The sequence below is a fragment of the Oncorhynchus mykiss genome, chromosome 27 (assembly GCF_057628025.1).
Source record: "Oncorhynchus mykiss isolate SJ-2025 chromosome 27, ASM5762802v1, whole genome shotgun sequence".
NCBI classification, from domain to species: Eukaryota; Metazoa; Chordata; class Actinopteri; order Salmoniformes; family Salmonidae; genus Oncorhynchus; species Oncorhynchus mykiss.
In genome coordinates this window covers 7,300,535-7,324,948 of record NC_143048.1, presented here as the reverse complement: position 1 = coordinate 7,324,948, position 24,414 = coordinate 7,300,535, and the positions used below count along the sequence as shown (strand labels likewise).

Here is a 24,414-nt window from a genome sequence, read left to right as displayed (position 1 = left end):
CTTTACGGTTTTCTTGGCAAAATGTTCTCATGATCGAATTGACAGTTGATCTTTTCAGATTGGGCTGAACTAATCTGCAGCCTCTGCCATGGTAAGGCCTCTGTTTACCACATGGTCAATGACAGTGGCCCGGACTTCATTAGACACAACAGTTCCCTGCCATCTGCCTCCCTCTCTCTGATGTCCACCTCTTTGACAGGACCCATGCCCACCTCTTTGATGGGGCCCATGCCCACCTCTTTGACCTCTTTGATGGGGCCCATGCCCACCTCTTTGACAAGGCCCATGCCCACCTCTTTGACAGGGCCCATGCCCACCTCTTTGACCTCTTTGATGGGGCCCATGCCCACCTCTCTGACAGCCCCATGTCCGCAAACTCTTTGATTTCTTCCTCTCCCTTGCTGTCTATCCTGCTCCATGTTGAAATCAATTAGCAATAACGAGTAATCATTATGTATGGTTATCATGTATCATACATGTCATTTAGATGTTTATACTTTACAAACACACTTTTTATTTCTGTAGTTCTCAAAAGCCATATATAGTAGACAAACCAGTTTAAAATCTATAGGTTTACAAAACGGTTAAGTGGTTAACCATCAAGTGCAGTGATGATCAAATGTATTTAAACATGAGAAGAGAATCATATGAAAAGTATTGTGAGCATTGCATTGTGAAAGGAATATACTTTGTATGAAAGTTATTTCTAGATGAAACACTGATTAGGTTTGGTGAAAAAAGTTACCCTGTGATTTTGTGTTGGTGTACTTATTCAATCGTAAATATGCTTAAAGTTTTTTGTTTTTTTTATGCTCTGTTTTGAGTTTTGTACTAAGAGTTGTGAAATTGTACCACATACTTGTGAAAATAGTACTAAAGCGATAACAACAATGTTTCTTAATTCCCAGTTCCTAGTTCCCAGTAGGTTTGAACGCGGCATAAGATGCTACAACGCGACATACTCATCTCATTGGTGGTGGTGAGATAAGAGATAGTATGTCAGACTAAATTGCAATTGACTATCATAGCCCCACATTAAAATGTCTGTGATGGTGAGATGAGAAGGCAATCAGAAATAATGTTAAAATGTTTTTCAATTGACTGCCATAGCCCCAAATAAAAGAGTAAAAATTGGTTGTTAATTAGGCTACATCATTTCTTTCACATTGTTGGGGTCACAAGATTTTTCAGATATCAAAATTGGGTGTTGGCGGGCCAAAACAGTTTGGGAACCCCTGTTTAGTATATACAAATATACATGCATGATCCTGAAATATCATATGGATTGCTTTTATAAGGTTGTGTGCCTATCTTCACCAAAGGCGCTGGAATAAAATCATTTTAACCAAAGACATTCTGCTTCCTTTGTGCGCAAAACATGTCTGAAATGAATGAACCCACAAATGAGAAAACCAATTTCATGTTCTTCCTACGTTAGAGACACTGATTACACAGCCTAATGTATTTTTATTTTTTATTTTATAAGTCAGTTAAGAACAAAAGTTAAGGACAAATTCTTATTTACAATGACGGCCTACCCCGGCCAAACATGGACGACACTTGGCCAATTGTGCGGCGCCTTATGGAACTCCCAATCACAGCCGGATGTGATACAGCCTGGATTCAAACCAGGGACTTGTGCATTTTGTCAAAATGTCTCTTTATGATGGGCAATTCTACCTTCAGTGTCCTGCCAACCATATACAGTAATAGGCTTACATTTACAGTATTTTTCCATAAGATACCTCACTACAGAGATAATAAAGTAAGATAATTAGGTGGGTGCTTACATTGGTCCTATTTTACACATGAGACACCCTTGGGGAGTTGGGTCAGAGCCAGGGATCAGACATTATTTGACGGTGACCCTGGATTCAGACTATAGAAACTCCACCCCTTTTGTTATCAACCAGCCAATAAAATCTGAGCTATTTTGCATTATTTCGAAAAATCCTCCTTTAACAACAAACTTCGTTTAATATTTGTATTTCTTTCATTATAGAGTCAGCAAAACGCTTGTTATTTTCAATTGAGCAAATCCTTACATTTCCTTATACTAAACAGTATGGTTGCTTTCGACACAAAATTTGGAAACCGAGACTGAAACACTTATGTAGACTGTCAGGTATAAATTGTCACTGGAAACTCCCTTTTAAATGCCCGGATGAGCCTCGGTGGTCCGAGGTGCAGGCTTCAAACCTGTAGCTGCTTAGCGGCAGAGTGGTTCAATTCCACCTTTCGGGCGTGATTTCTGACCGCGAAATTGTGTTGTCTTTGACCCCCCCCCCCCACTTATAATATTCATCGCAGTTCGCTGATAGAGAATTCTACGCAACAACAAAAATCCGTTCCTTGTAGAGCTCTTGAAATTAAATGGCTACAGTTGTTTCGTTGGAAGGTTTTATTTCAACATAGTCATACAGTCTTGATGAAAGGTAGCCTAGCTGTCACATTAGAGCTTTCGGTCAGTTACTGAAAGGCCGTGGGTTCGAATCCTCGACCCTTGATCAAAGCACTTGACTGCTTCTGCTAAATGACTAAAAGGAGATGAAAAGATGACCTGTCAATCAAAAGTCAGGTGCTGCGCGCGCCGCGGCCCATGTGGTTTGCATCCTTCAACGAACCAGACCGGATGTACATAATGACTGGCAAGCCCGGTAAACCAATCACCACTTCAACGTATTTTTTCTTAACCAATCGATGTTCTTGTTAGGGTGAGTGGGCGGAACCATCTTTTACGGAAATGTGTGCATGTCCTTGATTATGAAGTAACGTGGAGAGGAATACGCTTCATTTGATGGTGTAATTTGTCGCTTATCCAATTAAAAGGTAAATTGCTATTTGAGCTGAGTAGAAACTAGTATTTGGCAACAATTTTGGAATTCTATTATAAATGGCTTCATTGCTGTCCTATCTAGCTAGCTAGCAACGTGTGGTATTGTTCGCCGTTGACTGCCGGACAATCCAGCAGCAACATATATAGCTAAATTAGATAGCTACACCGACCTTACCTTGATGTTGTCTAACAACGAGTTTAACACAAGCACATTTAAATGCAACGATATTCCTTTAACGAAATAAGACTGTAAATAAGACTAATCTTTTCCCTATGATATTTTTATGTTTCCCTAACTAGGCGTGTGTCAACACCAGCTCAGTGACCATGCCTCTCCACAAGTACCCCCCAAAAATCTGGGAAGCCATGAAACTGAAGCAGGGGATCTATGCCCGCCTCCCCAAACACTACCTCCGCTCTCTGGAGGAGACCACGCAGCCCACCCCGGTCCACTGGAAGGCCCTGGGAATCAAGTACAGGGCCAACCCCAAAACAGGGCACAAGGAGCGGGTACAAGACGTCCCCATCCCCATCTACTACCCCCCAGAGTCCCAGGATGGCCTATGGGGAGGTGAGGGATGGATATCAGGCTTCAGATATGCCAACAATGACAAAGTGAGTACTATGCAGGGCGTTAATTAACATTTGTTTTGTTCCCTGTATTCACATACATGCTCAGATATAGAATAAAGTGTGTATCATAACAATGTCTCTTTCTTCAGCTCTCCACCAGGCTGGAAAGAGTCTGGAAGCCACAGCTGTTCACCAGAGAGTTGTACAGTGAGATCCTCAACCACAAGTTCACCATCACCGTAACGGCTCGCGCACTAGACCTCATTGATGCTGCCTACGGCTTTGACTACTACATCCTGAGGGTGAGAGAGAGGAGGCTGCATGTTGTCATCTTTAGCTATTGTGTGTGAATATATGTAAATCCCCCAACGTGCAGTGTTTTGAGAAGATGACACTTAACATGGGTTTCATCATCCAGTGACTTGATTTGATTCTCTTCCAGACACCAAAGGAGGACCTGAACTCCAAGCTAGGAATGGACCTGAGGCGGGCCATGCTCCTGAGGCTGGCCTTTAAAGACACCCAGCTCTACCCAGAGGACCCTGCCAAGAGGGAGAACATCTACACCAAGTACAAAGTGGGTTCGTTATGTTTTGGACCATGACAGTTTGAAGTATCAACAGACTTTTTTTTGTTTTGACCGTTCATCAAGTTGCTATAGGAGATGATGCAGGAGTTCATAAAGTCAGTTTGTAGTTAAAAGATCTCATTACATTATCTCTCCCTCCTATTCTGTCCTCGCCCCTCTTCCCTTGCCCCCAGCAGCAGTTTGAGATCCCTGCAGAGGAGGCTGAGTGGGTTGGCCTGAGTGTGGATGAGGCTGTGGAGAAACAGAGACAACTGGAGCACAAGGTAACTGCATCGTTTCAGTCAATAAGAACAGGTGTCACTCAGTAATCACCCTGCCAGGGTAAACATACACGGTCGATATCGACACATTTTTTAGATTGTATCTACTCTGTCCCATACTCTCTCTCACTGGACTCTGTTTTGTGTCCCAGGAGCCGGAGCCTCTGTTCAAGAGCTGTGTGGAGAACCTGGTGAAGGAGCTGGCCATCCAGAAACTCTCTGAACCACAGCTGGTGGAGAAGAAGTAAGGGTCATTTTCTGAGGAGCACTAAGGTCACTTCCTGTTGACAGTGACACTTCGTCCCATTGAAAGACACTTATTTATTCAGGTTCTATTTTTCAGCAGCACATTTGGACATATCTCCATCTGGGTTGTTACGATGTAAATATTCCCCATTCCTGTTTGATAGTGAGACTTTCCTTGATCAGTGATATCTCATTTGTCTGAGGAATAAAATATTCACATTTCTTGATTTGTTTTTATTGACAATATGATGCCTAATCTAGACTGTCATACTCCAGTTTATCCTCTAGATGGAAGTGTTTTTCAGTATCAGAATTTAAGAATGATAGAAGACAGCCAGGAAGGAGCCTCTTTTATCAAAGGTGCTTGCGCACGGAAAAATACTCTAAACCGTGCTTGTGGCAGTTTTCCCGTATTGATAAATGTTGAACTTAATGGGGAAGTGTGCGTATCGCAGGTACAGTTCATACCATATGCAGAAGATTCACATTTTCTAGTGGTTGACCAATTGTATTGCAAGCAAATATTGTTATTTTTGGAGGAAGTGGAGGTGTTTGATTCATGTGTATTGTAATAATGGTAGGCTAATAAAAACATGTAGGTCTAATTGTAAAATGGATACATCAGGAGATCAGATAGCAGCAGGAATCCTAATATGTTTATTTTGCTTTAAAAAAAAAAATGTATAGGCCTAAATTATTGTCATGTTGCAGGACGTGTCTCTCCTTTTCAACCATGACTGGTTTATTCCTGCTACACAACAAATAGGTAGTTCCACGAAAAGGGTGCCTTTTTGCATCCCTTTGATATTTGAAGTGGAAATTGTGCACCAATATTGAATTTTAAAAGCCTGTTATTAAATGAAGTGCCCTTTTAATATAGACCGCATGGAGAAGTCAATACATCTGAATAAAAGCTTGCTAGTGTCCCACCGTCAATCCCTCCGTCATTGTAAAGCCCTAGATATTTTGTTGCTTTGGCAAATTCATTTCTGAAGATAATTATTTAGTTATTCATTTACGTCTCTCCCTCATTTTAAGGTCAACCCTGTTGCGTTAACTGAACTCACTTTTTAATATGATGAAACTATTCTTTTAAAATATTTATTTCAAAAGAAACATTGAATATCTATTAGTCAAATCATAGTGTAAAAGCAGGTGAGCTGGTTCTAGTCTTTTTGGCAATTCTGTGTTGGAAAAGTGAGCGGGTCGAGCATACAACGTTTTTGTGAAGCTTGGATTCAATTGCCACTCCCTGTTGCACACAAGGTTCCAAATCATCAACCGTGTTACTTTATTTGGCACCTAGTAATGTTTTTATATTTAACCACTTGCGTGTTCCAGGTGGAGTTGTAATCCTCATTCACAAGAGCACAAATATACACTGAACAAAAATAGGAATGCAACATGTAAAGTGTTGGTCCCATGTTTCATGAGCTGAAATAAAAGAGCCCTGAAATTTTCCATATGAACAAAAAGCTTATTTCTCAATGTTGTGCTAAAATTTGTTTACATCCTTTTTAGTGAGCATTTCTCCTTTGCCAAAATAATCCATCCACCTGACAAGTGAGGCATAACAAAAAGCTGATTAAACAGCATTACACAGGTGTACCTTGTGCTGGGGTCAATAAAATGCCACTAAAATGTGCAGTTTTATCACACAACACAATGCCCCAGATGTTTCAAGTTTTGAGGGAGTGTGCAATTGGCATGCTGACTGCAGGAATGTCCACCAGAGCTGTTGACAGATAATTGAAAAAATTGAATATTAATTTCTTTACCATAAGCCATTTTAGAGAATTTGGTAGTACGTCCAACCGGCTTCACGACCGCAGACCACTCGTAAGCACTCCAGCCCTGGAGCTCCCTATCTGGCTTCTTCACCTGTGGGATCGTCTGAGACCAGTCACCCGGACAGCTGATGAAACTGTGGGTTTGCACAAGCGAATAATTTCTGCACAAACTATCAAAAGGCATCTCAGGAAATTTCATTTGTGTGCTCATCGTCCTCACCAGGGTCTTGACCTGACTGCAGTTCAGCGTCGTAGACAACTTCAGTGGGCAAATTCTCACATTCGATCGCCACTGGCACACTGGAGAAGAATCCCAGTTTCAACTGTACCGGCAGACAGCATGTATGGCGTTGTGTGGGAGAGCGGTTTGCTGAGGTCAACGTTGTGAACAGAGTGCCCCATGGTGGGGTTATGGTATGGGCAGGCATAAGCTACGGACAACGAACACAATTGTATTTTATCCATGGCAATTTGAATGCACAGAGATACTGTGACGAGATCCTTAGGCCCGTTGTCGTGCCATTTATCCGCCGCCATCACCTCATGTTTCAGCATGAGATCCATGTTGCAAGGATCTGTACACAATTCCTGGAAGCTGAAAATGTACCAGTTCTTCCATGGACTGCATACTTACCCGACATTTCACCCATTGAGCATGTTTGGGATGTTCTGGATCATCGTGTTCCAGTTCCCACCAATATCCAGCAACTTCGCACAGCCATTGAAGAGGAGTGGGACAACATTCCACAATCAAAAGCCTGATCAACTCTATGCCCTTACCTTTTGTCAAGGTATCTGTGACCAACAGTAGCATATCTGTATTCCCAGTCATGTGAATAGGTTAGAGCCTAATGACTTTATTTGACTGATTTCCTTATATAAACTGTAAGTCAGTAAAATCTTTGAAATTGTGGCACGTTGCGTTTATATTTTTGTTCAGTGTAGTATGGCTCTAATTTATCTATAAAAACATGCATATGCAGTAGAGGTCTTAACTGATAAACCTGTACCGAATACCTGAGACCCGAACCGGGACGTGAGCGGGCCCGGATCCAGAATTGAAGTAATGTCACACGTCTGGGTCGGATCTGATGTGATCGTCATGGGCCGTAAGTAAGTGTAATTTTAACTGATTTGTCCAGAAGGGCCGGTAAAGATTTTCTCAAACTCTCGTTAAGTTAGATGGGGAGCGGTGGTGAACAGCAATTTTCAAGTCTTTCCATTTTGAATTCAGGTTGTAAGGCAACAAAATGCGGAAATAAGTCAAGAGGTATGAATACTTTCTGAAGGCCCTGTATGTTCCATGCCACAGTTTGATAAATCCCACTCATTTGTTGCGCACGCATATCCTACAATCTCCACCTATGCCAGATTTTAGTACGAAATGTACTCACGGCTGATAAATGAGGCCCCATGTCATTAATCTAAACACAACAGGCAATAGCCTACAGTAATTGAGTCTTAAACAAATAAGCTCATTTTTCTCATTACAATTTGTATTTAACAATTTGTGTTTTGTCCCACTCTCTGTCTGTTTGTGCTTTTTGGGAGATTACGAGGACCATAAGGCAAGATGGACTTCGTCTTATTTACACCACACACCCCTTAACTCACTTAAATGGCAGATAGACCACATACACCCTGGTAAATTAATTCCCTTATATGGAACCAATGATATTATTGAAAAATAAGCTGCTTGGGTCTTCAGTAAACACAGTTTATTTTGTGGCTTTCGCTTTCGACTCCTTCAGTGTGCCTGCACAGGTCCGCTGTAACGGTTTCCATTACAAAATGGTGTGTGGTTAAGACACTTGTAGGGCGGGGAGTCCCTGTTAGTTGGGGGACTCCCGTGGGTGGAGTTACCTAGCAACAAAGTAGGAGTTCGCAACAATTATCTGTCTACAGGTTCATCCTTACCTTATAAGGATAGGCGATGTTGTATGCCAAAGACTTAAATTACCCTTACTGTAAATCTAATGTATGATAGCACTTGTTTTCCCCATAGGCCCATACTTAAAAAAAAAACCTGTCTTTATGCCATTACGCAGGCAGAGTCTACGATGTGAATGCACAGTATGCAAACTAAGCAATAAACAGTGAAATATACTATGTGTGGAGCATCGTTCAGGGAATCATCCATCGTTCAGTGTCTTTAGTTATTTGATTTGATTGTAGAGCTAGTGAATGGAATGACAGTGTAGTATACTATAGATTTGAATATGGACATGTGACTTGAGAGCTTCTCAACTACTTTGAACTTGACGAGATGTGAGAATTGAGTGCTTTGTTCCATTCCCTTATGATTATATGCATACGCTACTGTTCAAAACTACTATTCTACTTATAGCTAGTTTGTTCTGTGAAGGGAGCATTGTACGAGATCTTCAGTTTCTTGGCAATTTCTCACATGGAATAGCCTTCATTTCTCAGAACAAGAATAGACTGGCGAGTTTCAGAAGAAAGTTCTTTGTTTGTCCGTTTTTAGCCTGTAATCAAACCCACAAATACTGATGCTCCAGATTCTCAACTAGTCTAAAGAAGGCCAGTTTTATTGCTACTTTAATGAGATCAACAGTTTTCATCTGTGCTAACATAATTGTAAAAGGGTTTTCTAATGATCAATTAGCCTTTTAAAATTATAAACTTGGATTAGCTAACACAATGTGCCATTGGAACACAGGAGTGATGCTTGCTGATAACGGGCCTCTGTAGATAGTCCATAAAAAATCTGCCGTTTCCAACTACAATAGTCATTTACAACATTAACAATGTCTACACTGTATTTCTGATCAATTTAATGTTATTTTAATGGACAAAAAAAAAAAGTGATTTTCTTTCAAAAACAAGGACATTTCTAAGTGACCTCAAACTTTTTCATTATGTGTTTCCATTATGTCATTGACTGACAATTGGGTCGGTGAGTCGGTTTATAGATTTCTAGTTTTACTTGATAGACCTAAAATAAATTGTAATCAAACAGTCAACAGGTGATGACATACATTGAGTATACTAAACACTAAGGACACCTGCTCTTTCCATGACATAGACTGACCAGGTGAATCCAGGTGAAAGCTATGATCACTTGTTAAATCCACGTCAATCGGTGTAGATGAAGGGGAGACAGGTTAAAGAAGGATTTTTAAGCTTTGAGACAATTGAGACATGGATTGTGTGTGTGCCATTCAGAGGGTGAATCGGGAAGACAAAATATTTAAGTGCCTTTGAACGGGTATGGTAGTAGGTTCCAGGCGCACTGGTTTGTGTCAAGAACTGCAACACTGCTCACACTCAACACTTTCATGCGTGTATCAAGAATGGTCTACCACCCAAAGGACATCCAGGCAACTTGACACAACTGTGGGAAGCATTGGAGTGAAAATGGGCCAGCATTACTGTGGATTGCTTTCGACACCTTGCAGAGTCCACTCCCCGAAAAGTTGAGGCTGTTCTAAAGGAAAATAAAATCTATATTAGGAAGGTGTTCCCAATGTTTGGTTAACATGTTCTAGAGGGACTGTTCATTATGAAGGTTGAGTCATTTTGCATTCACACGTTTCCCCTATTGTTACCATTGTGGTTCAGGGGGAGACAACACTATCAGCTAAATTCAGAAGATAGCATCTTGTTTGCTAATTTTTTCCACACAACGATCAGCCAGTCAGCCTACCAGGCCAAAATCCCCCTGAATCCCCCAGAGAAACAGCTATGTAGGCCATCTCTAAACCACAACAACACCATAGACTGCATTTATACAGCCAGCCCAATTCTGATATTTTGCCACTAATTGGTCTTTTGAACAATCAGATTGTTAATTTGGCAATAATTGGGCAACCTGTGTAGATGCAGCCTTTGTGACTGGTTGTGTTCATGTGGCCCATGATCAATTACAGCTGCTAAGTCCCATTGTGTAGGGCCATCAACATTCAGTGATCCCAAACCAAGGTTGGGTAAGGTACCTATAAATGTAATCTGTTTGACCAGTTACCTGTCCAAAATTGTAATCAGTTACGTCACTTTTGGATTACCTAAACTCAGCAACGTAATCTGATTACTTTCAGTTACTTTTGGATTACTTTCCCTTTAAGAGGCATTAGAAGAAGACAAAAAGGACCCATCATAGTGGTCTTTGACTTGTGGTCAGACTTGCTCAGGTGGAACAAAGTTGGGCCTTTTTTCAATGTTGAATTGAATGTCATTGAGAAAAAAAGAAAGGCGTCCATGTATTTGTTTCGCAAACATCCTATCGGAATGTAGAAGTCATCCATGAAGTAGTCTAGTTTTTTAAAAGTATATGTAATCTGATTACAATATTTTTTCTGATAACCTGACAGATTACAGTTAGTTGTTTGTAATCAGATTACATTTAATGGATCACATGCAATCAGTTTCTCCCCAACCCTGTCTGAAACCAATAGGAGGCAGTAGAGAGTCTGCTAAAATGGAGTGCAAAGGAAACTGTCAAGTTTTACCACTTCCAGGCTTAATCATGGCTCGTCCTTATAGCAAACTCCACTCCTATAATTCTGTTATACGGTAATTAAGTTTCATCCTTCAACATGATTTAATCATTCCACATTTAGGACAATCTAGTTTAAATTAATTCTATAATATGTCACAAAGATTCAAATTGTCTCACACACACAGGTTACATTTTAACACTAGAAAAGGTGGAGAGAGGAAAGGTTAAACGTTGACTTTGTTATGTCACACATTCTCATTTGCATTCAAACACATTTGCAGGACATACAGTAAGTGATGTGTGAGTAAGACGAGGAGATATGGGGATTGTTGTATGGCCACACAGGACATTTCAACTACCTCAATCAGCATTTTTATAGATGGGAACTTTCAATATCCAAGCCCCTAACTAGCTGCCAATGCTTTGTACTCGCTCACTCACTTCCCACCATTGTCCTTATATTACAGGGAATAACCACACTGAGAGGGTAGCTGCAGGTGACTCTCTACAAGGTAACCTCATGTCTATGCTTTCTTATGACTAACCGAAATACTTGAAAAGCTCTTCAGCATGAATCTGTAGAAATTTTACGTTACAAAATCCCTAAGTTAATTTCTGGCCAAGTATGCAAATTCTCCTAAAGCTGCTGAGCTAGTTTTAAAGTGAATTCAGACCAAAGCAGGATAAACTTGAGCATGTACAGTAGGCCTAAAGAAATAAAAACCATTCATGTGAGTGTGTATACTTTAGTCAAGTATGAAATGTACTATAGTCAAGTTTGAAATGTGTATTGATTTTACCTCTAGTAATACTCATCAGGGTGTGACTAACTGTGTGTACATGCGGGAATGAAACTTTTGGCTGTGAGCCCAGTGTGGGGTTTCCCTGTGGCTTCATGCCACGCTTTTTCCAGTGTTGGTCAACAGTGAAAAGCACATTTTGAGATACACCTGCTCAGACTGGGCCTGTACGTCTATGGGAGGAGTAAAGAGACCATTTAACTGGGAAATCCAGCTTCTATGTTATTATTGAGCTTATTAAACAAATGTACGTTGTCATATTGTTCCCCGTGGACCTGTAAAGAGAGATCCATTGAGGCTTGTGCCGTTCAGCAGATAAGGGCGGTGTGAATTGTGCCTCTCTTTCACTGGGTTGCGTTCAGTAGGCATAAAAAAAGCTTCTCTCCTGTAAAAACATTTGAAGACGTTGTTACTGTTTGTGCCTAATAAACAGAACCTGGGTGAAAGCTTGAACTGCTGCCAAGATTGGGATTTTACAGTGGACTTAGAACTTCCCATAATGGTCCTCTGACTCAGCAAAAAACTGAACACGGGGGATTAAACTATGACGGTTTAATAAATACATCCAAATAGAAATGCTTCAAGATAAACCAGAACAAGTTTCAGCGGTACAACACACAAGCTGTATGGGAGAATGAGTCATTGTTGACTCAGTGAAGCGCCTCATCAAAGCGCTTCCCAAGAAACTGATGAGCTAACATAAGAGCATTTCTGCTTTTTCATTGGGTAAAACACCCAGTTACAAACAATTCAAATAATATATTTCTGTGTATTACAATAATTGTCAAGTCACAACAGTCAAGTCAGGTCCCATGTACACGACTGGGCAGGTTGTGTGGGTGAGGTTAGGGGAAGTCACGTTGTTTTTGGAGTAAATGTGAGTGAGGCATTAGGAATGTGAGGGGGATGGACTCTGACCGGGCAAGAAAAGCTGGCTGCTAAAAATAGGATTGCATTAAAAGCAGCCGAGCCTGAACACAACAACGGACCCAGGAGGGGACACACTCGTTCTCCCACAGCCGTTGTGTCTCTTTTTCACTCTCCTTTCTGTTATTGGACAGTTTGCTTTTTACATTTAGTAAAAACCTGACGTCAATTATATTAAATATGAAATAGCCTATACAACCAACAACAAAACGCACTTGAAGTGACCAGAGTTTAAGATGAAGACTTGCAATCATTTTATTTTTGAAATACTAATGGCAACAATCAAAACGCTAGTGTGCAGGGAGGAGTCTGGCATACAGTATACAAAGAAGCTGTGGATCTGTTAAGAATCTGAACATACACTGAACATGTTTAACTGAATAGGACTTACAGCAACACGACAGAGGTAGACACTAGGAAGGACAGCGCATAGGACTATGGTCGTTTCTACTGTACATGAATATTGGTTATTACAACAAACAGAGTCAACAGGTGAACCAGAGGTTAAAACTGATGTCAACGTTCAAAAAACGACAGATAACAGACAATGACTGACTACACAATAAAGAATATATCACATATGGAAAGTGAAAAATAAACAGCCTTTGATAGATGGTCCCTTTTACTTAACAATTTCTCCACAGAGGGGTCGTTTTCAGGTTGTCTTGCACCGACAGTTAAATGCTTAGGGCTCGATTCAATCTGTCGTGCTGAAGATCCACGCTACAGCACAACATACATTTAAAGGCAATGATGGCACATTCGCAGAGACTGTATTCATGGTAAACGGTGCATATGTCGGCTCAATTGGAAATTACCTTTCATGTTCAATCACGCTATAGCGCTGAACATCCGCGATATGGATTGAATCGAGCCCTTAGTTATGCTTTCCTTTAGTTGAATCCTCAATTCAGGGATTTCCTGCAGGTCCTTGTCGAAGTCTGCCTCAACCACAATATATACACAGACGGAGCCTGACAAGGAAAACTGACAAGGCAGACAAGAGTTGAGTTTAAGTGTCCATTTTGTATTTGGTCAGAGTACTGGATGGTCCTCTAATCACCACAGGTAGTATTGACAATGGGTAGGTAGGAACCATTTTTAACATCCATGGCTAGCCTATTGGAAGGGCAACTCGCCTCCACCAGTATCACTCTGGTCCCCCCGGAGGCGCTAAAGCTACATGTCATCTGTGAGTGCTGTGCTGATCACGGCTATTAGCCTTAGGCTAACGTTAGCAGCATGGTGAAGGCAACACATTACACTCAAAGGCTTGGGTCTGGACAGACTTTTTGAAATGTATTATTTTAGGGTCTGGTAGTGGTCGTGTGTGGGAAGGAGAGACAGGGTCTGGATTATAGCCTCGTCCAGCAAGGCCTTTGGGGGAAAGGGGTAACCACACCATTAGGGTACAAGGTGCCTCAGCTACTGCTATTGCCAGTGTGTGTCCAAACTCTCATACCGTACTATGTTTGGGTGAGAGGACTGTCACAGGGTACAGAGTTAGGTCCCTACACACCCTAAACTTCTAGTTTGAGGAGCAACACAACAACAAAAAAACTTAAAAGTTCAGGGGTTACCACATTCAGTCTTATGGGGGTATGTTTTGCTCTCATAGGTCCCCCTCTGTCTTCACCTGGACCAAATCACACCCCTCGTTATCACACTGACCCTGAGGGGCGGAGCCAGGGAGTGACAGTGGGAAGGGCTGCATCAGAGAGGCCTGATTCTCGTTGACTAGCTGGTTGAACTGCTGGTCGTTATAGTAGCCCAAGTCCTGCCCAGACTCACACTGGTTGGGGTTAAAGTTCATGTCCATGCCACCTGGGACAAAGAGGGAGTTGACCCCCTGGCCAAAGCCAAGGAGGGCAGGGTCATGGAACAGAGGCTCCAGAAGTAGAGAGAGAACACTGATGTCCTCTGGGCTTATGCACTCGTTCAAGAAGCTGTCCTCCTGGGTGTCACTGTAGTGGATCTCCCCCATGGTGGAGGTCCCAGACTGGGTAGGAGGATGCAACTCCTCTGGGACCAGCCAGTTATCTGCTGGGGTGAAGGTGAATGGCTCGGGTGGCTGCGATTCTGCTGCAGCCACATTCTGTGCTGTGGGCGGTAGAAAGGACTTGTGTTAGAACACCTTACTGACACTCAGCTGTGCAGTCATTTGTTTTTGTGAGGCTGCTGTGTAAGCAGCCTTCATTGTTCTCTCTTTCACTTTCCTTTTTACTTTCTGTCCTGAAATAGGTCGCAGAAATTGAAGCTGGAAAGAGAGAGAGAGAGAGCCGAGGCCAATCCTCACCTGCCACACAGGATCTCTCTGTGAAGCTGATGTCCGTCTTTATCTTTCTCTTCCGCTTCACCTCATAGGGATCTGAACACGGCATCAAAACAGAACAGAAGAAGAAAAATAAATCACCTAACATGTTATAACACAGCATTTATGATATCATATATAACATCAGAAGTTGTATCAACCTGTGTTGTTGGGCTGGTAGGTAAACGTGACGGGGTCACTGTCCATGTGGTCAGAGAGACGGCGCAGGAAGACTTTTACTTCCACTTCCTCCCCCACGTCCTGTTCCCGGTAGGACGGGGTCTTGAACACGATAGCGATCTGCCGGTGGACGTCCGTCTGGGCAAACTCCGCCTTGGCCTCCCAAGACCCCCTCTTGAAGATGATCTCTATGTCGTCTGAGCGGGCAGCACGCACACGCACACGCACACACACACACACACACACACACACACACACACACACACACACACACACACACACACACACACCAATCAGCTTGTATCGTTCTCCAAGCTGTTTGACTTCAACAGTGTATTTCCTGAGATGTGTCATCACACGTCATGTGTCACTTCCATTTAGTTGTTTTAACAGGAGTTTACTTCCCCGTTGTATATTACAACTTGGGAGTCTGGCTGCATCTCACCTTTCTGGACTTTGTCGCAGAGCATGTAGATCTCAGTCTTGCCGGTGCATGGCCCTTTAACAATGTTCAGACGGTTGATCCTCAACTCAGATGTGGTGGTCGCCTCTGTGAACACGCACACATACGCACACTGAACACCTGCTGGATCGTTCAGGAAGTACATTTACATAGCTGTGGTCTTACAGTGCTGTGTCGCATCCCGTTAGAGGACTATGTAAAGGCAGTCATGTGTAGGTGGTTGTGTCAGTGTCAGGAGGATGTTTGGGAGGGGATCTTACTCTTGTCATAGACGGGGTTGGACACTATGGGGTTCAGAAAGTCCCTCTTTCCATCCACCCACTCCAGCTCACACTGGAAACACAGCCGCACCACGTTCATGTCCATGTCCTCGATGCTTTTAGAGTGGCCCGCTGGGAGGACAATACAACTTTATTGTACAATAATATTGGATGTGTATAATTGGATACATTCTGCGTGTGCTTGCGATGTGCTTAATGTGCGTGTCAGGGCTCTGCTCACTTTTAAAGGGGTCGATCTTCTGATTCCGTCTCTTCTCTAGAGAGGCATCCAGCTCCTTCCGCCTGACACACTGGATGCCCAGGTTAGCGAAACTGCAAGGTGCACACAAAACATGGTTGGTTACCAACCCTTAAAAACAGACATGTTTACACTAACCCAGTGCACTTTCCTAGCAAAGCACCCCAAAAACGGTGAAGGAGGAATGAGAAAGGAGGAGGATATGGGCCTCTGGTGGACAAAGGGAGAAACTTAAGAAAAGAGAGTGATGAATAGAGGAGAGAAAGAGAGGGGTACCTGTGACGTCGGTTGCTGTGGGGGTTAAAGCAGACGACACAGATTCCGGTACCATCCGCACAGTCTTTACCCACAAGGCAGTGGGGGTGTGGGCGGTACGGGTAGTCTTTGGTCACCAGGGAAACAGTGACCATCACTTTTTTTATGTTCTGAATGGGACCCTGGAGCTGAAAGAGGGAGGAGAAAGGGGGAAGAGTGTGAAGAAGAGAAAGAAATGGGGAGAGGGACAAAGAAAGAGGAGGAGGAGAGAGATACTGTATGCATCAATCAAAGCGAGATATGCATCAATCAAACCGTCTTTCTTCCTCCGACACAAGTGAGAGCATGATTAAAACTGAGTAAATGTAAGGTGAACAACCAAAACGGATTCAGTGCCTCTCCCTTTCAAATGTCAAGCGTCAAACTTCGCACTTGTCTGATAGTCTTAGAGAGATGCGGTCTGAATTGTAGTATGTGGGTGGGGATCAACAGTGTTTAAATCAGACAAAGATGTGGATTTGTGGGGTACTTTCTATTTCAGTTACAATCAATTCCTCTCCCTCTGCCCCTGATCCTTATACTTGAAAGGCTCTATGTGTTGAGGGCAGCCAAACCAACAAGGGGGGAATTCTGGGATAGATGGTACATTCCGTTAACCCTTCCACTTCCCACACAGACATACACATCCAGTTCATGTTAGGGATGACATTGGGAACACAATTTGCAGTAAACAAATATAAGGACTAGGTTCTATTCTAATAAGACGTTATAGCAAGGTTCTGACTGAGGGGTCACGAAGATGTAACTTATCACAAGAGTAAGGGTGTTAACTGCAACTGCTAAATTGTTGTAAATTAAAATACAGCCAAATACAATATGGATCTATTGGGTACCTCTATAGCAGGCAGGGTCTTGTTGGAGTCCCCACTGGAGGCCCCTAGGATGCTCCCGGCCGAGCGGCCCTCACACTCATAGCGGAACCTCATGCCTCTCTCCTTGGGCTGCTCCACCACAGCCAGGGTGGGCCTCTCCAGGATCTGCTCCAGCAGATCAGTGTCTGTCTGGGCCTGTCGAGAGGGACCCGCTGGCCCCCTGGAAGTCCCTGAACCAGAGGATCCCCGTCCTCGTCGGTTTGAGCCCGAATGAGAGACCCCACGAGTGGGGTGAGGTGCTGCCATATCTCTGGTGCTAGAGGGGTGCTGGGGCTGAGGGAAGAAGCAGGGTGCCTGCGGAGAGACATAATTTAAAGACAATGGCCATGTTTAAAAATCCATGTAAAGAACACAGCCTGACAACAAACAGTTAACTTTGTATCCAAAACATCATCATGACGGTACTGAGAATAAAACGGTTGAGGGCGTTTTCAAAGATAACCTGCATTGTTATCGTTTATCTACATACTCCCTCTCAGTACACCACTTTCTATGTCCTCATTTGACACATTCTGTTGCCATGCCCCCCTCTCAACCGTTAAACTAGAGAGCATCTCTCTTCCGTTTTTGGTTAACCCCTCTATACTTCCGTCCTCTCAGGCGACTGTTTTTCATCCTTCATGCCTCCCTCTCTCTTGCTCTCTCTCTCGGTCTGCCCATTTCTCCTGGTTTCTCTTATACGTCAAAGTGGTATACTTATATCAGTAAAAAAACGGCCTGTGGTCATTATAGACAGAAGCAATCTCTCTCACACACACTTTGCCCTTAACTCTCCAAGTTCAACCACATACCTTCTAATTAACAGCCCGTTTGAAGAATCCCTAGAGACTAGCAACAGGAAAAGCGATTCGCCAAAAACAAACCGGAACAAAGAAAAACAAGCTGACCGACTTAAGGGATCGCCTTAAACTCTTTGTTATTACAAGCCGTCCTACAACTCAAGTCTGTCTAAACAAACCACCAGAAGTGGATAAGGCTGTATGAACAAAAAGAGGTGTGTGTGATCAATATGCTCCACTTCAAAGTAGCGTCTACAGGCGGTTTGTGTGTGTGTGTGTGTGTAAGAGTGATATTATGGGCATGCCTTAAAGCCTCTACACAAAAGCAGCTTGGATCGAGCCAATCGAGCCAGGAGCAGCATGCTCAGGAAACAGGAAGTTGACATAATCTACAGCAGATCGACCAATTAGAAAAGCAGAAAAGCCTCAGAATGTGAACTTCCACCCTGAAAGGGTTGGCCCCCGGAAGGAAGGGAACTCAAAAACGAAAGTTGGAATCAGATGACACTCTTTCTCTCCTTTTCTGCCACCTCCCCCATGAGAGGAAACAACATGCAGACGGGGGTGTGTCAACTCAGCTCACAGTCTATTCCAAGGCACCACTTTGACACACAAACACACACAGACCACAATTGTCTCACTGTGAGTTCCAGACTATTTGAGAACAGCAACCCAAGGCATAACAACAAGGTGCTCAAGGACGCCTTTAGACGTCAAGCACCAGTGAATCGAGGCACCACGCTATGTGCCGTTGTGCACATTCCTTATCCATGGAAACTGTCAGTAGTTGAGTTTCACTTAGCCCCGAGGTGTGTCTGTCTGCCTTGGAAAAAGCGATAGCACACATCCCTGATAAGACTATACTTCAGATCAACCCATTAGCTGTTTTCTTGACTTTATCTCCCAGCTATTACAACAAACTGAGATACCAAACATTAACAGTGTGAACTGATGTGACCATAAAGAGTACCTGAGAGGCTGCAGAAACAAATCAAATCACTAACTAACCACTACAAGTCGACCTCTCGGTTTTACCTATTGAACTCTATGAATCAATGGCCTAACAAAAACAACAATTTATTGTACATATTTTCCTTCAAGAGTGGCTGAATATATTTTTGCATTAGATCCCGAAAGGCTTGGTACTCACCCTGGAGGTCGTGCCCCTTGGCACCAGTACTGGGGGCGTTGAGGAGGGTGTCTGCCTGGGCATGACCCTGTGGTTCTGGGCCTGGAGGTCAGAGTCTACGGGGGGATGAGGAGGTCCAGGGAGGCAGAAACCAGACTGGACATGACAGGGAAACCCCCGGTCTGCAGAGATTACCTCCTGAATGATGTCTAAAAGTAGAGGGAGTGGGATGAGGAGCCTGCAAAGGGAGCTGGTGTGAAGGCCATGGTGTGATCTATGTCTGTTTGTGTGCAGTAGCAGCTACATCAAACCACGAGCATGATGCATAGGCCAAAAAGGCCCTATATATGTAGACTATAGGCCTACTAGATATATATATATATATTTTTTAAGTATTTCAAACTGTACATTAATAATAAATAGCCTACTCACCCAAGTCGATTGCTGGTGTACAAAGCAGGAGAAGAAAAGTGAGTTAACTCATGAATAATTACTTTGTGACAATGTTATACTATAGGTGTAACAGGCGAGACTAACTACATGTATGACAATGACTGTAATAGTATAACAGGTATTACAATGTAATAGTATATGTTTAACAGGTAGAATAAGACTCGTGCCCAAGACTAGTGTGATATCTCAGAAGTGGGTGTTGGCCCCTCTACTCAACTGTCAGTCACGCTTGGGAAGACAGAATGACAACACAAACTGCCAATTGAATAGCATGGCAGTGTGCCGTTTAAACTGTAGGTTCACTTGTCAAGGCGCCTGCAGTCAGTCCCCTTTTTGACACAGACCCATGACAATGCGTTTCCTTTACACTATTCTGTATATCTGTATAAAATATGTATGAAAATTATACTACTGTCCATGCCAATGTGAATGTCGTGGGACAACACACATCAGACACCGTAGATGCATAACTCCGATTTAGTTTACGTAAAAGAAAAGTCACTTACTTGAAGTGCCATTTTGAACACTCATGTTTCTCATGGCACGTTACGACGTTTGTCCTGGAGGTGGAAAGCTTGTTCGAGTAGTTTAAAAAACCCAGACACAAACACAATTCTGTCCTATTTCCCCAGACCAATCATTTCGTGGCAACCGTAGGCTACAGCGATCCAAAAATCGCTCTCCGATTTGCTTCAATTGGCCTTTCGTTTTTAAGAAGCATGCGACGTCTGGGTGGAAATCCCCTTACATCACCAGTTGGGGAAACCCCCCAGGGGCAGTGTTGTGCTGGCTGTAGCCATGTACAAACGTCAAATAACGGCTCATTCCATCACCTATATTTAGCAAACTACTGTAGCACAATAGCCGCCAGTGCAATGTCTCGAGTGGGATTATTGTTTTTATCTAATACATTTGCAAACATTTCTAAAAACCTGTTTTAAACTTTGACATATGGCTGCTACTAAAGGGGTAGATAGTTCAATAGTAATATCCTCTAAAACGCTCCGGTGACAAACAAACTCTGCTGCCCTGTTTCCAATCGTCCACATGGCTGGGAGAACCTATTCAAGTAAGTAAGTAAATACATTTCGAAAATAACTATGTATTATTAGCTAATTTTCTACAGTGCAGGCTAACTCAAATGAGCTAGCCAGTCGGTTAGCTACCTAGCCATCTTCACATACTGTATAGAAAGCTAGCTAAGTGAATGAAATATCACCATCTACCTAACGTCATATTAGCTAGCTATCTTGATGTATTTATCGCTGTAAAAAAAAAACTCAAAATGCATTCGTAGGTAGCTAGCTAACAGCCATGGAGGACGGTGAAAGGATAGCAGCCCCAACTGTCAGTGAAAGTAACGTTAGGCTATTCTGAATAGGACATGTACTTTTGTGTAGTTCCTGTCCCTATAAGTGAGGATGGATATAATAGCAACGTAATATTCAGTGTGGTGTAATTTGACTACAATGAAGTTTGTTTCTTGTGAGGTTTTCTGTCCTCGGGTAAAGAGAGCTATGAAAGCCTGTCTACATATGACGAGGTCCCAAATGAAGAGCAGTGGTTCTCAGTCCTTGGGGACTCAAAGCGGGGCACATTTTTGTTTTTGCCTTAGCACTGCACAGCTGATTCAAATGATCAACTCATCATCAAGCTTTAAATGGTATTCATGTATTCGTTTGTGATGCTATCCTTGATATGATCCTGTTATTGTTATATGCTACACATGCATATATGTGCCCATGCATCTTTCAATCCAATGTTATCATGATTTGGTATCAGGGATATTATACTTTAGTAATCCACAATGACCTGGTGATGTAAAAGTCTAATAATGACATTATCTTCCATATTCCTACAGATACCTTGTAACTGGAGATTCCTTCAAAACGATTGCCTACAGTTAATGTGTAGGGCACAGCAAGGTTGGGTGACTATGGCCATCTGGGACTGCCTGCTGGAGGAATTCAGGTGTGTGAAGGAGCAATTCAGGTGTGTGAAGGCTACCTGTGTCCTGCATAACTTCATGAGGATATACACAAGGACCAGGAGGGGATCTGCAGCTCCCCGCCGTGTGCCAGAGGAAAAGTCTGCTGCTCTGCAGGATGTTTTAAGGATGGGGTCCAACAATGCAGCAAGAGAGGCAATCTGTGTGCGGGAGATCTTCACCTCCTACTTCTTTCGAAGAGGGGGCTGTTCCCTGGCAACACCATAGACTACACTATGCACAACCAAAGGCTCTTTTAAGAGCCATTCACATTGCAATAAGAGTATTCTTCCATTTACTTAGCTATGTCAACTGCAGTTATTCAATTCCCAGTTTCTCTCCCTTTGATTTCTACTTCTCAGGTGAGGATGCTGTTTAGGTAAGGGTGTGATGTTTGTACAAAAACAAAACAGGCTATTTTAAATCACCCATATTGAAAAAATGTAGAACAATTAGACACCCTATAACCCACACCTACACACTCATGTATCAATCTGATTGATGGATTATGTTGTGCAGTAAGAAGGCTCAGGTGTATAACTGTGGCTCCTTCCACCTTCAAAGAATAGGCAAGAGTGCCAACTATGGAGAATAATAAGACACTTAATTATTTCTATAACTACGCTATATTGTTTGTTCTTGTGTTTCCGTTCATGTGTTTCAGCATAAAGTACTCTCCAGCCACTTAGTGTGGTGTGGACACCAGGTGAGGCCACACACACAGATTCCTGTTGAACACTGTCACTTTAACTACCTTATTTTCTCAATAAATAGTCTCTCTCCTTCACTTCATCCCTCTCTCCTCTTCTCCCTAAATCCTCTAGGTTATCGGTGAACACCTCCCGCATCTGAACTGGCTACATAGAGGGCACTTGGTCAGGTCAACAAGAAGTATTATTAAAGAGATGTTTTACATTGAAATACAGATAGAGATGTAGTTGTCCCAGAGTTAATGATCCAAGGTCAGTTTTGCATTTAACCAGATGATTATGAGGACTAACAATGTTAGTATAAAAAATAAAAACAAGGCTTAAACATGCTCTCTCTCTCGTCTGCAGATATGTTTTGATGTGAGAGAGGATGCCAACTCCCAGTCCCATCATCACCACCTCATCCGCTCTTAAGATAACCTTCGGGCCGACTAGAGACACTTATGCAATTGTGATGAACTGAGAGAATATTTGGGTAGCAATGATTCATTAATCTTACCTCTTTCCCTTTGTCTTTTACACCTCTCACCACCTCTTTCTTCCTCTGTTTTATAATGTACAACAGATGTACATTGAAGTACAGATTGAACTTGCATTTATAATATTACAAATAATTTATGCATGTATTTATAACACTTGGATAATTCACTTCTTTCAATATAGTGTCACATTCTCTACTGGTTGAAATTAAATCTCTCATTTGATGAAATACTACACCTATCCTGTGTTCATCAGATCAATGCAGATGAAGGGCATTAGATATCGAGATGAACCGGTTTTAGAGTATTTACATGATGCATAGGAAGTGTAGTGTACTGTTTCTTAAATTATATTTCTGTATGAATTATATATGAATTACAAATCAGCATTTAACTAGTTAAATCCTGTTTCTAGTCTATTAGTTACAATGTGTAACCATTGATGCCACAGGACCAAGATTGGTAAACACTGTAGAAGTGTATAATTGTAATACATACATGCAGACACAGTGTCATTCAAAGACTGGAATTTGATACTCCTGGTATTGGATATGACTGGATAATGATCTAAAAGGCAGAGTACGTGATCAGTGAATATATTAAATGTACAGGCTACAATGTGGGGATCTCATGCTTGGTAATAACTACATGTATATACGACTTTCATCCTTGGTACAAAAATATATTATATTCTACTCAATCCATAGGCTTCATTAATGTCATTTAGAGTGTTTTGAAGTTGATACAACTGGCTATGATAGCTGAGGATCATAGCTAGGTTCTGAACTAATATGTATACCAAATGTTTGGGTCCATACACAGATCGGCTAGTTGGCTAGCTACACATCCATAGGCATACAGTTATTTTTATAATCCAGTGCACACTAAGAAAGAACATACAGTTGAAGTTGGAAGTTTACATACACTTAGGTTGGAGTCATTAAAACTCATTTTTCAACCACTACACAAAGTTCTTGTTAATCTATAGTTTTGGCAATTCTGTCAGGGCATCTACTTTGTGCATGACAAGTAATTTTTCCAACAATTGTTTATAGACAGATTATTTCACTCATAATTCACTGTATCACAATTCCAGTGGGTCAGACATTTACATACACTAAATTGACTGTGCCTTTAAACAGCTTGGAAAATTCTAGAAAATTATGTCATGGCTTTTGAAGCTTCTGATAGGTTAATTGACATAATGTGAGTCAATTGGGGTGTACCTGTGTATGTATTTCAAGGCCTACCTTCAAACTCAGTGTCTCATTGCTTGATATCATGGGAAAATCAAAAGAAATCAGCCAAGACCTCAGAAAAAAATTGTAGACCTCCACAAGTTTGGTTCACCCTTGGGAGCGATTTCCAAACGCCTGAAGGTACCACATTCATCTGTACAAACAATTGTATGCAAGTATAAACACCATGGGACCACGCAGCCGTCATACCGCTCAGGAAGGAGACGCGTTCTGTCTCCTAGAGATGAACGTACTTTGGTGTGAAAAGTGCAAATCAATCCCAGAACAACAGCAAAGGACCTTGTGAAGATGCTGGAGGAAACAGGTACAAAAGTATCTATATCCACAGTAAAACGAGTCCTATGTCGACATAACCTGAAATGCCGCTCAGCAAGAAAGAAGCCACTGCTCCAAAACCGCCATAAAAAAGCCAGACTACAGTTTGCAACTGCACATGGGGTCAAAGATCATACTTTTTGGAGAAATGTCCTCTGGTGTG

General features: G+C 42.3%; 2 protein-coding genes, 1 long non-coding RNA gene and 1 other non-coding gene across 14 annotated transcripts; 3 read left to right on the top strand and 1 right to left on the bottom strand.

Annotated features, from left to right (window-relative positions):
- The first annotated feature begins 2,158 nt into the window (after nt 1–2,158).
- Nucleotides 2,159–2,245, top strand: trnastop-uca (transfer RNA opal suppressor (anticodon UCA)). The gene has a single exon. It is a non-coding gene; the product is annotated as a tRNA-Sec (tRNA).
- A 380-nt stretch (nt 2,246–2,625) lies between these two features.
- Nucleotides 2,626–4,726, top strand: LOC110507420 (large ribosomal subunit protein bL28m). Of its 2 annotated transcripts, none has more exons than XM_021587406.3 (6): nt 2,626–2,829; nt 3,137–3,451; nt 3,559–3,711; nt 3,852–3,986; nt 4,175–4,261; nt 4,411–4,726. In XM_021587406.3, exons 2-6 carry the CDS (start codon nt 3,164–3,166, stop codon nt 4,504–4,506), a joined length of 759 nt encoding a protein of 252 aa, XP_021443081.1. In that variant the 5' UTR covers nt 2,626–2,829; nt 3,137–3,163; the 3' UTR covers nt 4,507–4,726. The 2 variants fall into 2 exon arrangements, with proteins under 2 accessions (XP_021443081.1, XP_021443080.1); XM_021587405.3 differs by having other exon boundaries at nt 2,630–2,829; nt 4,172–4,261.
- Nucleotides 4,727–12,710: 7,984 nt separating this feature from the next.
- LOC110507414 (transcription factor RelB) lies at nt 12,711–20,183 on the bottom strand. 2 transcript variants are annotated; one of them, XM_021587397.3, is made up of 11 exons: nt 20,008–20,183; nt 19,481–19,492; nt 19,070–19,257; nt 17,102–17,434; nt 16,230–16,396; nt 15,936–16,027; nt 15,695–15,826; nt 15,417–15,521; nt 14,953–15,168; nt 14,777–14,848; nt 12,711–14,580 (listed from the first exon to the last, which is right to left on the bottom strand). In XM_021587397.3, the coding sequence occupies exons 1-11, from the start codon at nt 20,039–20,041 to the stop codon at nt 14,093–14,095; spliced, it is 1,839 nt and encodes a 612-aa protein (XP_021443072.2). In that variant the 5' UTR covers nt 20,042–20,183; the 3' UTR covers nt 12,711–14,092. The 2 variants fall into 2 exon arrangements, with proteins under 2 accessions (XP_021443072.2, XP_021443073.2); XM_021587398.3 differs by lacking the exons at nt 19,070–19,257; nt 19,481–19,492; nt 20,008–20,183 and adding an exon at nt 17,932–18,281.
- A 60-nt stretch (nt 20,184–20,243) lies between these two features.
- On the top strand, nt 20,244–23,377 carry LOC110507423 (uncharacterized). 9 transcript variants are annotated; one of them, XR_016492616.1, is made up of 5 exons: nt 20,244–20,570; nt 21,363–21,867; nt 22,153–22,194; nt 22,313–22,450; nt 22,547–22,912. It is a non-coding gene; the product is annotated as an uncharacterized LOC110507423 (long non-coding RNA). The 9 variants fall into 9 exon arrangements; XR_016492618.1 differs by having other exon boundaries at nt 20,248–20,570; nt 21,363–21,850; nt 22,313–22,368; nt 22,547–23,377; XR_016492614.1 differs by having other exon boundaries at nt 20,248–20,570; nt 21,363–21,850; nt 22,547–23,377.
- The last annotated feature ends 1,037 nt before the right edge of the window (nt 23,378–24,414 follow it).